The sequence below is a fragment of the Hermetia illucens genome, chromosome 3 (assembly GCF_905115235.1).
Source record: "Hermetia illucens chromosome 3, iHerIll2.2.curated.20191125, whole genome shotgun sequence".
Classification (NCBI taxonomy): Eukaryota; Metazoa; Arthropoda; class Insecta; order Diptera; family Stratiomyidae; genus Hermetia; species Hermetia illucens.
Window position 1 is genome coordinate 145,557,142 of NC_051851.1, and position 15,867 is coordinate 145,573,008.

At 44.5% G+C, this 15,867-nt stretch overlaps 3 protein-coding genes across 3 annotated transcripts in view; 2 read left to right on the plus strand and 1 right to left on the minus strand.

Annotated features, from left to right (window-relative positions):
• The window catches only part of LOC119651448 (nucleolar protein 10), a 30,039-nt gene that overhangs the window by 7,058 nt on the left and 7,114 nt on the right, over window positions 1-15,867 (minus strand). Inside the window, exons 4-6 of the mRNA XM_038055054.1 lie at window positions 15,260-15,475; window positions 14,977-15,186; window positions 14,730-14,915 (exon numbers count right to left, since the gene is read on the minus strand). Coding sequence (XP_037910982.1) covers window positions 14,730-14,915; window positions 14,977-15,186; window positions 15,260-15,475 — 612 coding nt within the window. The remainder of the gene's footprint in view (window positions 1-14,729; window positions 14,916-14,976; window positions 15,187-15,259; window positions 15,476-15,867) is intronic.
• LOC119651450 (zinc finger protein 184-like) lies at window positions 705-2,480 on the plus strand. The gene is made up of 3 exons (XM_038055056.1): window positions 705-954; window positions 1,018-1,923; window positions 1,995-2,480. The coding sequence occupies exons 1-3, from the start codon at window positions 814-816 to the stop codon at window positions 2,298-2,300; spliced, it is 1,353 nt and encodes a 450-aa protein (XP_037910984.1). The 5' UTR covers window positions 705-813; the 3' UTR covers window positions 2,301-2,480.
• Window positions 9,486-11,422, plus strand: LOC119651449 (zinc finger protein 568-like). The gene is made up of 3 exons (XM_038055055.1): window positions 9,486-9,764; window positions 9,828-10,805; window positions 10,867-11,422. Exons 1-3 carry the CDS (start codon window positions 9,639-9,641, stop codon window positions 11,221-11,223), a joined length of 1,461 nt encoding a protein of 486 aa, XP_037910983.1. The 5' UTR covers window positions 9,486-9,638; the 3' UTR covers window positions 11,224-11,422.

The following is a 15,867-nucleotide window of genomic DNA, read 5'->3' on the forward strand; positions in this document are numbered from 1 at the left end:
ACATGTTTATGGCGTCACGCATCTTATCGGTAACCAAAGACAGAGCTTCACTAAAGATTCATTTCAGATTAATGATAATGGACCATAATAGAATAACTGAGCGAATGCCGCTTCAAAATTTCTCTATAGGAAGCTTGATGGGCGAAAACACGCGCAATATTCTTGACAATTGATCCATGTTTGCTTTCCTAGGAAGTGAGGAGCAAGCAAGATAAATCTTTCGGAAGCATCCATTTTCTACTGGGATAAGGTGAAGAAACGCACATAAGAAAACCGTCTAGGCGAAATCAACGCACATCATCATCATCAACGGCGCAACAACCGGTATCCGGTCTAGGCCTGCCTTAATAAGGAAATCCAGACATCCCGGTTTTGCGCCGAGGTCCACCAATTCGACATCGATACATAGATATATCAATACCACTAACCAACCTCGCCCCTACCCGAAAGGTGCACAATGTGATTCCGCACCCATTTGCCGCTGAAGTTGCTCCCCCTCCCCGTAACAGCCTCATAAGTATTGATGAAATCTCCAAACATGTGCGAGTAGCTTTTAATTCCAACCACTAGTAATTTAGGGTTAATCGGTTCAGCGGCTGTCCATTCATTTAGGCATGTAGTGTTCGGTTCTAACATCCGCTAAGCATGCTTCCTCACCACAATTGACAGCCAAACAACAAGTTGACTTCCATACGGTGTTTTGACAGAAGACGACTGTGTGCCGTGTTTGGAGCCATACGGCGCCTTCAAAACATTCCAAATTATCTGCGGTGGAGGAGGAGATTTGCAAACAGTCGATTTTAAGTTTTTCTTATGGGTTCAAACGAGGTGCCAGCATCGTGGCATCAATGGTGTCGCCTGTGCGCGGAGAAACACAGCGCGATTGATGTGTTCTTCAAGAACGAGGATAACTGCGATGTTGCGAAACTCATCGAGAGGTTTTTCCAATTATCTGTGAGTTGCTTGGATGCCAACCCTCTAGGATCACAGTTCATGACAAATAAGTGTTTCTTACAGATAAATCCGGAGGACAAGGCGCCGGTCACCATTTGTGCCACATGTTACCACTTCCTTCTTTCACTGGCCAAGTTCTCCGAGCGCGTGGTCAAAGTGCAGGCCATGTACGCTTCCATTGTTAATGACGGAATAATCCCTCGCGAGCACTCAAGTCTAGAAGTCGAATTCAAACTGGTTAAAGATGAACCCTTGGATATCAACATCGAATATCTATACCCAGACACGTACGGAAGCGATGATAATCTAGAGAGATCTGGAACAAACCATGGGAATAAGGAGAACGGAATTCACACAAAAGTTAAAGAGAAAAATGACCCTCTAGTTCACCCCTTAATACCTGCCGACAATTTTCCCAAAGAGGAGAATCCAAGCGTCTCAGAAACTTCCACAAAACATCCCGAATTGGATGAGATAGAAGATTCCGACAGTGAAGAAGGCACAGACACAGAAGCCAAACCAAAGCTAAAAACAGAAAACCCGAAGAAAAGAGGTCGCAAACGAAAAGAGCCACCTTTTCCCTGTGATAAATGCGACAAAGTCTTTTTGCAGAGAAACGCATTTCGAGCTCACAGAAGTATCTGCCAAAAGGTGTTCACATGCCAACACTGCGACAAGAAGTTCCGATCGCAGAAAGGAGCTCATGAACACCAAATGACCCACGTCAAACCGGACCAAAGACCTACATTCCCATGCCCGCATTGTGATAAGCATTTCACGCAAGCCAGAAATATTCAGACACACATTCGGGCTGTTCATTTTGGCGAACGACCGTTCATCTGCGAAACGTGTGGGAAAGCGTTTGCGGCAAAAGGCGCCCTCCAGAAACACAGCACTGGCCACGTTTCCGAGACGCCTTTCCAATGTTTACAGTGCTCCAAGAAATTTAAGACGTTAGTGAGTTTGAAGGTAAGAGATATCTTCCATGCGCTTAAATGCGGGCGAATTTCTAATCGATGCTTTTGCATTTTTCAACGCAGAGGCACGAGGACATTCACGACTCGACCAACTACCCCTGCCCAAAGTGTAATCGAATTTTGAATACCAAGCACACGCTTCAAATGCATATGGCCGTTCATTCGAGCGAGAAGAAGCATAAATGCACCGTTTGCAATAGCGCATTCAAGCGTGGGTGGCACCTTAAAAATCATATGACCCTGCACAGTGGCGAGCGACCGCACAAATGTCTGTTTTGTAGTAAAACATTTGTACACGGCTCGCATTGCAGGAATCATATGAAGCAAGCCCATCCCCAGGAAGCCAGTGAGGAAAAGATGAAATCGTGATCGTCGAAGCAGTAATTATCAACTCTCCAGCTTTATTTCTGGCCTCCTCAGTCTGATTTTTGATTAATATTTGTAAAAAGTAAAGTAATTCGATTTGTAATATAAAATGAGAAGCGAAGATAATGATAACAAAGGATAAAATGAAAACTCCATGTCGGAGTTTCAAAAAGTTATTCATTATTGGCATTTTTGTTATTGTTCCCTTAATCTAAAGTTTTCTAAAAATTCCTTTCCCTCAGTGACTAGTTTCGACTTTAGAGTACTATTGGAAGCTGTGACATGGATGATGTTTTGACCTCCATGGCCATGGGTATCAAATAAACACCAGCAAGAATACAAAAACTAACAAGTGAAAACTATTATTGGACACAAAATGGTCATCTAGCGATATCATAGCTCCATCAACAGGAAAAGAAAGGGCAATTGAGCAGCCAGGAGGTGGCGCTAGCCCGCTACTGATGATGGACAGCCAATAGTTAGCAGATATCAGCAAAAGCACATCTGAGGTAAGGGCTGCAGCCTCAGAAAAAAATAGGATCAGTGGTGCAGGAGTCGAAGTACTTTCGCCATATATAAGTCTATCGAAGGAAAAGATCCCCAAAGAGGTTCAGCAACAACCCCACCCTTCGATAACAGACAGGCCTACGTCGCAAGCCCAAACTTTATAGAAGAAGAAAATATTGGCTATAGAATATATTATCTTATTGTAATCATTATCCAAGGACTAAAAGGACTGGGAGACGCTTGGTTTTCCTTTCATCATCATCATCAACGGCGCAACAATCGGTATCCGGTCTAGGCTTGCCTTAATAAGGAACTTCAGACATCCCGGTTTTGCGCCAAGGTCCACCAATTCGATATACCTGAAAGCTGTCTGGCGTCCTGACCTACGCCATCGCTCAATCTCAAGCAGGGTCTGCTTCGTCTTCTTTTTCTACCATAGATATTGCCCTTATAGACAATTCGGGCTGGATCATCCTCATCCATACGGATTAAGTGACCCGCCCACCGTAACCTATTCAGCCGGATTTTATCCGCCACCTGACGGTCATGGTATCGCTCATAGATTTCTTCGTTATGTAGGCTACGGAATCGTTCATTCTCATGTAGGGGGCCAAAAATTCTTCGGAGGATTCTTCTCTCGAACGCGGCCAAGAGTTCGCAATTCTTCTTACGAAAAACCCAAGTTTCCGAGGAATACATGAGGACTGGCAAGATCATTGTCTTGTACAGTAAGAGCTTTGACCCAATGGTGAGACGTTTCGAGCGCTCTGTTGGCTGACAACAACCGTGCGCGGATTTCATCGTCGTAGCTGTTATCGGTTGTGATTTTCGACCTTAGATAGGAGAAATTATCAACGGTCTCAAAGTTGTAGTCTCCTATCTTTATTCTTTCCGTTTGACCAGTGCGGTTTGATGTTGTTGGTTGGTTGGTTTTTGGTACTGACGTTGCCACCATATACTTTGTATTGCATTCATTGATGTGCAGCCCAAGATCTCGCGCCGCCTGCTCGATCTGGAGCAGATCGATCGTCAGCATAGGCCAGTAGTTGGGTAGACTTAAAGAGAATCGTACCCTTTGCATTTACTTCAGTATCACGGATCACTTTCCACAGGGCCAGGTTGAAGAGGACGCATGATAGGGCATCCCCTTGTCTTAGACCGTTGTTGATGCCGAATAGTCTTATAGCTTTTATCTGGCCTCGCACATTGATCAGGGTCAGCCTAGTCAGTCTTATCAATTTCGTCGGCATACCGAATTCTATCATGGCCGTGTACAGTTTTACCCTGGCTATGCTGTTATAGGCGACTTTAAAGTCGATGAATAGATGGTGGAATTGATGTCCATATTCCAACAGTTTTTCCATCACTTACCACAGAGAGAAAATCTGATCTGTTGCTGATTTGCCTGGAGTGAAGTCTCTTTGATGTTCTGAGCGTATGGAACTATCCGGCCTAGCAAGATAGCGGAGAATATCTTAAAGATGGTACTCAGCAATATGATACCTCTATAATTGCTGCTCTGCGTGATATCTCCCTTTTTATATGATATATGAGAGAGATAACGCCTATTTGCCAGTCGTCAGACATTTATTCGCTGTCCCATACCTTGAGCACAAGTTGATGTACCATTGGGTGTAATTGGTTGCCTCCGCTGTAATTCCGTCGGCTCCTGGCGACTTATGATTTTTAAGCCGATGAATTGCACGGACTGTTTCTTCTATACTTGGTGGTGGCAGTATTTGTCCGTCGCCTTCAGTTGGCGGGACCTCCAACTCGCCGATGTTCTGGTTGTTCAGTAGTTCATCAAAGTACTCAACCCATCGCTCCAATATGCCCATTCTGTCGGAAATCAGATTTCCCTCTTTGTCTCAGCAGGATGAACATCGAGGTGTGTAAGGCTTCATCCTACTAACTTGTTGCTAAAATTTTCGCGCCTGGTGCGGTTGCTCTCTGTACTTTTCGAGTTCACTGACCTATTGGTTCTCCCAGCCTTCCTTTTTCCGTATGTGAAGTCACTCACCGGAGTTCGTGATAAGTCTCCTTTAAGAATGCAACATTACTCGGTATGCAACATTCTTCCGTTCCGTTGCTAGCTTACATTCATCGTCAAACCAGCCATTCCGACTCTTTTTGCGGCTGAGGCTAAGTGTCTTTGTGCCCGTATTTATGATAACGCTCTTCAGGTGATTGTGAAAATCACTTGTTGATGCTTCATCTTCAGGATCTCTGTTGGCTGCGGTTATTGTGGCATCCATTTCCCCCTTATAGGTGTTGTAGATGGCTTCAGTGTTAACTCTCACCTGATTGTCAGAGGGGATTCTGGATGGTGTTGTTATTCGAGCTCGGAGCACCATGCCAACGAGATAGTGATCCGAGTCTATATTGGCCCCTCTATATGTTCTGACATTCATCAAGGTTGAGAGGTGGCGGCATTCAATCAGCACCTGGTCAATTTGGCTGAAAGTGGTCCCGGCTGGAGAGGGCCATGTATGTTTGTGGACCGCTTTCCGCGCAAAGCAAGTACTTCCAACAACCACTTCGTGTGACACTGGTAATTGGATAATCCGCAGTCCGTTATTATTTGTATTTTGATGTAAGCTATGGGAGCGAATGTATCGCCTAAATGCGGGCTCCATCCCTGCTCGGCTGTTAAAATCCCTAAGTATGATTTTTATATAATATCTAGGACAGACTTCGAGGGTTCGTTCTACTGCCTCGTAGACGATATCGTAGAGAGGGGGAAGGCTACGTACCTAGAACAGAGTTCTGGAGCAGCAATCTACTTTTTGAATAAAAACAAGAAATTGACTTTTTTTGGGACAATATACAACGGTCGATCAGCCTCAAGTATGAACAACCCTAAGAACTAACGGTTAAAAGACAGGCACATTGCAATCTGCAGCGATAATCAATGGCGTTGAGCATCCTTTGATCACCTTAAAGATCGTTCACGAATGTAGAAATTGATTGAACTCTGTATCTAGATTCAATACGGTGAAACCACTCTGGGAACCCGGATACCTTAGGAACAGAACATTCAATTTCTCGAATGCTGGGACCGAAATCACCAATTAGAATGTTAGTATCATTCGCTAATACTGCTATCAAAAACTGAGAACAAGCTGCAAGGACAAGGGCCTAAGTGCCGCTTACACCAAACTTTTCGTATCAGAACCAAACAAACATACTGCAAAGGTTATCCTGTCGAAAAGCTTGAAGACTGTAGAAGTATTATAAGAGGCATTATATTTATTAGTTGACTTTAATATGCATTGCCTGTACTGAGGCAGTAGCCAAGTTATTCAAGCTCCCCTGACTTAGAGCTCCTCATCATCACAATTGACCAAGGCTCCCAGTCCGAGTTCCATCATCTGATGGTCGCTTACTTTCGCTTGCGTGTCGCTACTGCATATGCTCGGAAGGAATAGAGCGTCGGCCCCCAAATTCAATATAGGCCGCCACTGTGATCCGGCTGTCATCCAACAAACACTCCGTTGATAAACAAGCGACAAGAACGTTAAACAACCCGCCCCAGAATATTGATGAGCACCGGGCCACCTGAAAGGATGTAGCCAGACATGACTAAGTATGGTAACGTGGAGCAGATCAATGAACGTAAGGGATTGAGACTAATGAGTTGAGAGGGACGTGTTAGAGCTCCATTGTCGTAAAAAAATACGAAAAATATAACGTAGTGTGTCGCAAATAGTAACGATTTCACCACTATATACCGCATTATGGAAGATGATTATGATTCTATGAGAAAAGTTAACGATTGGCTTGTTCTCCATGTTGATCAGTAGCTGAAAAGATGCAAAGGGCACTTTACAACAATTCTCAATAATATAACATTCAGTGAAGTTCCATCAATGCACTGAAGCGGAACAAAACCGTCGGCCTTGAAGGACTTCACACGGAATTGTCCTTACAACCTCCTGCCGTTGCTGTAGATTCTCTACTTCCACTCATGTGGAATCCGAGATCTTTCCCAGTGAGCGGAAGAAAGGGATGATGTTAAGATTCCAAAAAAGGGCAACCGCGACAATTAGAAAGGTATTTACATCATTCCTGTTGTCGCAACGATAATAACTATTATAAAATAATCGTGAACCGCATTGAAGAGGGAAAGAAGTTAGATCGACATAGACCTGCTTGTTTTTCGCACTGCATTCTCGTGCACAGACGGCATTAATAAGCTTCAAAGGTTCCACAGAGACTAATACTTATTACCAGAGCAACATATGAAGACGCCAAATGTCACGTGCTGCATCAAGGTAAAGTCACTGGAGGAAAGCCCAAAGCGAATTCGCCATGGTTACATTCAGTCATCAATGCTTTTTGGTGATGCCCTTCAGACTGCCTTGTGTGGAAGATGTGGAGAGTTCAATGGGTCATATCATTTTTCTTCAAATATCTCGACTGCGATGATGATTTGTTTTTGTCATGCATTTGGCGTAATGTGTTTCGATGAGAAAAAGAGACAAACAAAGCCATAAATAGCATCAAGACCAAAGTTCTTAGGTCTCCCACACAGATTGTAAACAGTCTAATAAATCCTTTTTTATTGTTTGAAAAACAGAGCAAGTCGGGAAACCGGAAGCTTGACGCTTCAGATATAAAAGGTTTGATGTTTCTCTATGTGAGGAGCATAACGCAGTCCTCCATTGGCTTATAGCATTGACCCGGGATATTGAAATAGGTCAGTTCTATGTGAGGAGCATAACGTAGTTCTCCATTGGCTTATAGCATTGACCCGAGATATTGAAATAGGTCAGTTCTTGGCAGGTTACTGCCATTGCCAGAACTGAGCGATTTAAATATCTCGAAGGGCAGGTTACTGCCATTGCCAGAACTCAACGATTTAAATATCTCGAGTCAATGCTATCAGCCAATGGAGAACTGCGTAATAAAGTTGTTTCACGGATTAATGCAACCTGGATGAAATGGCATTCCCCAACTGGTGTTGGGACGTATCAGCGCAAGTCCCAAATCCTAAATTTACTGCAGTGTCGTCCGTCTGCCGCTCTCTATAGTATAGAGTGTTGGCCGACAATGAACGGCGTCTTGCGGTAATGGGGACGAAGATGTTGCATTGCACTGGTGGCGTGACACGTTTTGATTACGTCAGAAATGAGAATATCCGAGATCGATATGGGTTTGCATCGATCGTGGAAAAACTGCAAGAGAGGCGTTTTCGATGGTGTGGTCACGTAATTCACGCTAACGAGAATTCAACAACCAGTATTGGTCAGAACATCGAAAGCAATGGTAAGCAACCAAAAAGCCGGTCAAAACAATGGTGGCTTGATACGCTGAATGGGGATTTAAAGGTCTCGCGTAAGTAAATTTCTAAAAATTGGTAATGTGCTATTAGTAAATTTATTTGAGCAGACATCGGAATGGAACATATTTTGAGGCCTAGCCAATCTAAGCGTACCATCCTGATTTTTTTTCGGATTTTTTGGTTGATTAGTTTCCGAAAATGAGTCCTGTCTCACTTTAAGTGCGTACATTTTGACACCTTACTCGCGCGCTTTGCAATTCACGCCAAAACTAATGTTAGTTTCGGAAAGTACTAATCAGTGCCTTTCATTTGGTACCCTACACGACTATAGCCAGGGAATTTTTTTTTAACCCCCCCCCCCCCCCTTCATGTATGGAGAGCCCCCCTTTAAATTCTACCTAAATTAATATCACTCGCTGCATGCACGGAATTTCATAGTTCTCATCTATCCACCAAATTTCGATCGAATCGGCTAAGCCGCTTTGGAGAAATGTGCGTGTGACAGACAGACAGACAGGCAAACAGACAGTGAATCGATTTTAATAAGGTTTTGTTTTACACAAAACCTTAAAAATGGCAATTCCATTGAGAGTTATGTCATACGACCTAACCCAGGAGGGCCAGCGAATGTATCCTCTAGTCATATTTCGCAGAATCATGAGGAACTTGTGCAATATATATATATATTGTATATGATTGCTATATACCCCTTGGTGAGGTATAGCGCGTCAACCACAACTACGCGCTGTCACGATTAAATGCCCTCCACTCCCCCCACGACTTTCGGGACATCCACAATCTTCTCCTGCTGTTCTGCGCCAAGTGATTTTAGGAGCACCCACTCGTCGTCCGCCTCAGGAGATTGGAGCCCGCAATGCAATTATCGCCCCTCCTTAATGTGTGACCTATCCACAGCCACTGCCGCCCTCCGATCACAGTGCGTGCCAGCGCCAGGCCTGTTTGCCGACCAAGAAAATGCGCAAGCTTCTTGGACAATGTTGGGAAGAGTTTAAGTAGGATCTCTTAGAAATGAAAACTGCATATTTGTTAAATTGTAGCTAACATGAATACCAGGGCACCTACAGACTCCATGCATTTTTACCATTCACATTTTTCCCATCAAATCTTTTCAACGCTCCAATAAATGATTTTAATTTGGAAATTCACAGAGGATCCTTTTTGAAAATATTTAATAAGAACACAATCTTCAAGATAATTGGCCAATGCTAGCGATAAATAAAACACGTCTCCGCACAAATAAATTAGCGAAAGTTTCCTCTTTGAAGGGTTAACCGGTTCAAAAACCGTCGATGACCCAAGACACATTCGCTGTGGTTTATGCATTGACTAATGCGTGGAAAGTGACATTCACCTCCGAGCAGTAACCCATTCATTGATGTTTTGACAGTTCGAAGGTGGTGTACGACATTTGTGGTTCCTTTCACATTTCTCGCCAGGATTTCTCGATCATTTCCCGCGATCTATAATTCCCAATGCACTGGACAACTTTTTGAAGTTTTGTCCGAGATCTCCGCAATAACTACAGCGCAATGTTGACATCATGGCGCCAATGGTGTCGTCTGTGTGCGAAGGAGCACAGCTCCATTGATATTTTCTTCAAGAATGAAAACAATTGTGACATTGCCGACATAATAAGGAAATTCTTCCAGTTGTCTGTAAGTAGGGTGGCCTGCTACGTATGATGTTCAGTATTTTAAAGGAGCAATTGCTTGTTGCAGATCAGTCCGCTGGACGAGGCTCCCGTCACCATTTGCTCGACATGCTACCAGTTCCTTCTGTCCGTCGCCAGGTTCTCCGAGCGGATAGCGAAAGTGGAGGCTATGTACGCATCTATCGCGTACGATGAGGTCAACTCCGTTGATTATTCAAGCCTCAAATTCCAGTTCGGGCTGGTGAAAGAGGAACCGCACTCAAACTTCGTCAGCAGCAAGTGCGACCAATCGACTGACACCACGGACCTGACTATCGAATTCCTGCCCACCGAGGTGTATAAAATCGAAGAACAACCTCTTGGCGAGTCCACACTCCAATACCAGAATGTGGACGATGCCGTTATCGAAGAGGTCGAGGAGAAAATTGACCCGCTCGTGCAACAACTGTTCACAATGGACCAACTGGATAATGTCGATAAGGAAAGCATCCCTGACTTATGTACAGACTATCTCGAGGACGAAGAAGACGACGAAGATGAAATCGAAGAGAAAGCAGAGGAAGAAGATGTGCAAAAATCAAAAAGAGACTCGGGTGAATCCCCAAAAAAGAAAGGTCGCAAACGGAAAGAACCGCCGTTCCAATGCAATAAGTGTGACAAAGCCTTTCTCCAGAGGAATGCACTCCGGTACCACAAAAGGGTTTCTCACTTTACCGGTGAGAAGAAAGAATTCCAGTGTCAGCGCTGCGACAAGAAGTTCCCAACCCGCCGACGAGCCGAACAACACGAGATAGTCCATCTCGAGCCGGATCAGAAACCTGCCTTTCCATGTCCTCATTGTGACAAGCATTTCACGAAAACAACGAATCTCCAGACGCATATTCGCACGATTCACGTCGGCGAGCGACCGTTCATCTGCGAGTCGTGTGGGAAGTCGTTTGCAACGAAAGGCGCCCTCAAGGAACACAACTATACTCACATGGACGAAACCCCCTTCCAATGCTCGGCATGCCCTAAGAAATTCAAAACACTTGCAAGACTGAAAGTGAGTGCCAGACGACCTTTAGTCTGTTTGCATCTAATACAAGTTTCTGTTTTTCCCGCAGACACACGAGGACATTCACACCGGGACCATGTACGTCTGCCCGAACTGTGGCCTCATTCTAAACACAAAACGCACCCTCCAAATGCATATGGTCGTCCATTCCGATCAGAAGAAGCACAAATGCACGATTTGCAATAGCGAATTCAAGCGGGCGAAAGCTCTCAAGAACCATCTGATACTGCACAGCGGTCTGCGGCCGTACACGTGTCCGTTTTGTGATAAAACCTTTGCAAATGGCTCGAATTGTCGTAGCCATAAGAAGAAAGCACACCCACAGGAGCTGGCGGCCATGGAAGCAGCGGGCGAGACGTGTCGTGCGACGAATATCCCGAAACTGGAACAACTAAAGGCCAGCTAACTTGAAAAGTTGGCGCGGCTTATCGGATCCTTTCAATTAATGCGAATAGAATTCAGTGATAGTTGTAAAGTTGCTGGCAATTGTAAAATAATTGTAATTGAGGAAACTATCCAATTTGTTAAGGTTGTAACGTGCAAAAAGGGGGAGGACGTGGATTTTTGTCCGTAATTGATAATAAAAAACAGTATTTTAATTTAAAATTGCAAGGAAGTGATTGGGGGGCGTCAGTGGTGGGCTAATGAGCGTTCAACAGTACACAATCGAAGTAAGTCAGAGTCCACATTAGGATCAGAGTTGGGACAGCGCCAATGAAGGGTAATAAGACTAAAGTTAGCATTCTGTGGGAAATGGAATAACGATTTTGACATCAGGAAGCATGCCTAACAAAGAATACAGGAAATTTGGTCTACAGAGCATTGTTGGACAAAGCTTGGCCTGGAATGCTATGAAACCGCTAAAAACATCTAGTTAAGAAACACATTTCTCATTTAAACGATAGATGGCCTTAAAGTCGATTACCAATTGGGAATATTGATTCCATTTCAATGCATGAGTGCTGGCTATAACTCCCTTCGAACACCACTTGTCTCGGTGGGGTTGTAGTTCGCTAAGAGTGCCCGAACATGAACATGGAATATAACCCTCCAAGTGATCTACAGACTTCGAATCCACCCGCGACAATGAGCAATCCACGCCAACGTTTCGGCGCCCAGGCTGTGAAGGTGGCACTCCTGACATCACTTTTGCGTCGGAATCTCTGGCATTATTGGTGGACGAGTGGCGAGTTCTAGAAGACGAGTGGCGAGTTCTAGAAGACGAGTGGCGAGTTCTAGAAGACTAGACGGTAAGTGATCTCCAGTACATCGCGGTCGAAGTGGTTGACGCTACTTGCCGCGAGCACCAACGCGACGATCTCCCTGGCTGTAAAATGTGGTGAGGGTGAACATCAGGAAGTTCGTCGAAGCTCTTGGAGCACGAAGAGCCGCGCTGGAGGGTGCTCCGGGAGGTGGTAGCGTCGCAGCTGACACCGTCGTAAATTCAGTGATGAACCTGATAACGACGACGTGTGAGGTTTTCATGTCCCGGAAGGGCCCCAGCCGCGTACTGGTGGACAACAGAAATTACCGACCTACGGAGGGAGTATCATAAGCTCCGCCGTTTGGCACAACGTTTGCACGCCAACGAGGATTCATGCGCCATGATGGCACAGTATAGATCAGTAAAAAGGAGATTCCGCAGCGCTATAAATAAAAGCGAAGCTCGCGGCTTGCAGAACCTTGTCGACGAGGTGAATGAGGACCCGTGGGGACTTAGCTATAAGCTTGTCACCCGGAAAATCGGGGCTCTGCGGAGGCCCTGCATACTAAGAACCGATCAGATGGACCACATTGTACGGGCATTGTTCCCCAGACATCCTGTACGGTTTGATGTCAATAGCGCGGAAAGCGTCGAGGATTGCTCCTTTTTCACAATGAGGGAGCTCGAAGCGGTTCTCACTGTGAAAAACAAGAAAGTGCCAGACCCTGACGGCATCCCGGCGGAAGTCAACAAATTGGTCTTCCGTCAACCGCCAGAATTGCTGCTTGAGGCGCTCAACGCTTGCTTGAAGGAGGACATTTTTCCTTGTCGCTGTCGGAGACCTATCTCTACGGCAGTTGGGGTTCAGACCAGGGAGATCTGCAGTGGATGCTATTATGGAGGTCGTAGATGCGGTTCATCGTGCCGCCGATCTCGACGGATAGTGCTCCTCATAACGCTTGATACCAGAAATGCCTTCAATTTCGTAAGATGGACAGATATGCTAGGCAAAGACCGCTCCCTGCTCTATGAGACGCTAAAGGACCAAAAGAGGATGGAAATCATGTCAGGAGTAGCAGAGGGATCCATCCTAGGGCTGGACCCCTGAGTCGATTGATGGCGAATGTTGGGGGCCCTATATCTACTAGGAGACGTCTCCTTATGGGAGCAACGCAACGGTTCTGCTCTATGGCGCGGAGGTATGCGCTGATGCTGTTGATAAGGAGGTGCATCGTAAGCGCCTTACTCAAGTTCAGAGGCGAGGAGCTTTGCGAGTGGTGTCTGCTTATTGTATCGCGGGAGTGATCCCCGTTGCCCTCCTTGCGAAGGAGCAAAATGAGCCAAGGGGCAGATGGACTGCGCGGCTGATCGACAATTTAGACCAGTGGTTGAACAGAACACACGGTGAGATTGATTACTTCCTTACCCAACTTCTAAGTGCGCATGGAGGTTTTCAATCTTTCCTGCACAGGATTGGAAAGGCGCGATCTTCTAATTATGTGTTGTGCAATGGAGTGGCAGACAACGCTGAACACACCTTTTTCTCTTGCGAGAGGTGGGACGGCTTTCGTCAGCAGCTTTATGCAGACACAGGGGAGGTCTCTCCAGACAACATTGTCAAAGAGATGCTGAAGAGCGCTGGCAACTGGAATCCTGTTGCGCATTATATTCGGGCGTTTCTTATTCCGAAGAAAATTGAACTCGACCGGCGGAGGGATCGGATGGTAAGGGGTTCCCTGAGCTAACAACCCCCTTCCTCCCCTCCCCACCCGTTGGTGAAAGGGATTGCCTGACTTGAAGGTTCCCAAAGCAGAGAAAGCGGGAGGGCTAGCGCGAAGTAATGTGCCAAACGATTCTAGGCTAGTTCTCTGATGACAGAGAGGTGTGTAGTTGGTAGTCTGACAGGGTACCATTGCGGGAGTCCAACATTCTGTGCGTAAACGCATTCACCTACCCTACTCCCAAAAAATCCAGTTCAACAACATTTTAATCAAAAATTAAATTAATCATTTATCAATTAAGTTAATTTAAATTACTATTCTGCATTCCTCCCTTTTGCATCGATTACAGCTAGTAATCGTTTAGATATGGATTCTCCTATTTTTTTTTAGAAAATTGACTGAAATTGTCCACCACATATTTTTAACTTCTTCTATTGCTTTGACTTTCTTTCTCGACGTATCAGCTACACGCTTATTTTCTATTTACCGCCAAACATGTTCTAATTCGGAGCTTTACAAGATCAATCTAATGTTTGAACTCCAACTTCATTCAAATAAGTCTTAAACATAATTAACTGGGATCGATTAGTCATACCCAGTAGAAGGGGGATAATAATTGCGTATAGAAAACATCAATATCGACATCGATGTCGGGTTTTGAAATAAATAAAAAGAGCTAAATGCCACCTCTAGCAGGGTAGAGACGCTGAGGCAGCGTCTAATGAGATCGCCTCTGCCCTGCGATTGAAACCCTCCAAACCAGAAAAAGAACAATTTTTAACATTTTCTCAACAATTGACAGAAAACATCATATTGAAAGATCTAGACTTGTTTGACGATATTTTAAATGACATGAAAAGCCTGCATATATTCAATTGGAGGAAATTACCAGCTGATCGAGGATCCTGGAAACACGTCCGTAAGAAAGTCATAACTCGATTCGTATTCTGGATCCACACATAATGAAGAAGCAAAAAATCTACTTACCTCCGATTCTATCTCTTCAGCCAAGTTATCCAAGAACGAACACCACTTGGGTGCTGGACCTAATGATGGAATATAATACGTCAACATCTTAACATCTTCCTGTGCAAAGAAGAACATCCCAGTGTTTGGTATCGTACAGAAATCATTGAATTTCGACTGTGATTCAATGTATGCCATTTGCTTGCCCTGTGAAATTCAAAATCCATTAATTCGAAAGTAGTGCAAAAGCATTTCTAAGATTACGTACCGAATTTTCATCCCAAATTTTTAACATAGCTGAATCAAGGGAGCACACTGCATTCATGCTTGCATTGAATTCAATTTTCTTCACGGCTTCTCGGTTCAAATGGTCTTTGATAAATAATGGTTCGCGGGATCGTATGTCATAGAGTAGTACGTGACCGTCAGCGGTTCCGACACCCATTTGAAGACCATTTTTGAATTTTAAGGAAGTGATCTGTATGAACATAAGAGAAATCAAGCCAAATACCAGCAATTGAAAACAAATCGCCTTACAAGTTCACACTTACCGATGGAAACTGTTTATAATTCGGAAATTTCATTGCCACATCTAATGTCGAACACTTTCGACGTTCACGAGGATCCCAGGCTTCAACTGTACCTTCTTCTGTACCGACCAGCAGTAAATTATGTTCGGGGTTTATTTCACAAGTATTAAGACAACTTCCCTCTGATTGGTAAGGTTGAAGAAATTGACCCCGTTCAAGGTTGAGGCGATATATATCCTGAATATGTTGAAATAATAATTACTCACTTTGCTTTTAATCTGTGTACAACGCAACTATCTAAATGCAAACGGCTGATATTTCTATCCGATCTATAAGCAAATAAATTGAACTAAGTCCAACCATTCTTTTTTCCAGATTTGCTAAAATGCCTAATCGTGATTAAGGTCATGGACGCAATGCGGCAAAAGATTTTAATTTTAAATTAAGAAAAAAAAAATTAAATTAGCTAATCTACATATATAGCTCATAAATTAGATAACTCCCACTACCCTACCTCCCCCCGGTGCTCAGAGGTGAGGAAGACAATCCTGTCGGCCGAACCAAAACCAAGTGGCCGAGGAGAACCTCCATAGTGGTGGCCCCGGGAGACGCTGTATCACATTGGTTTG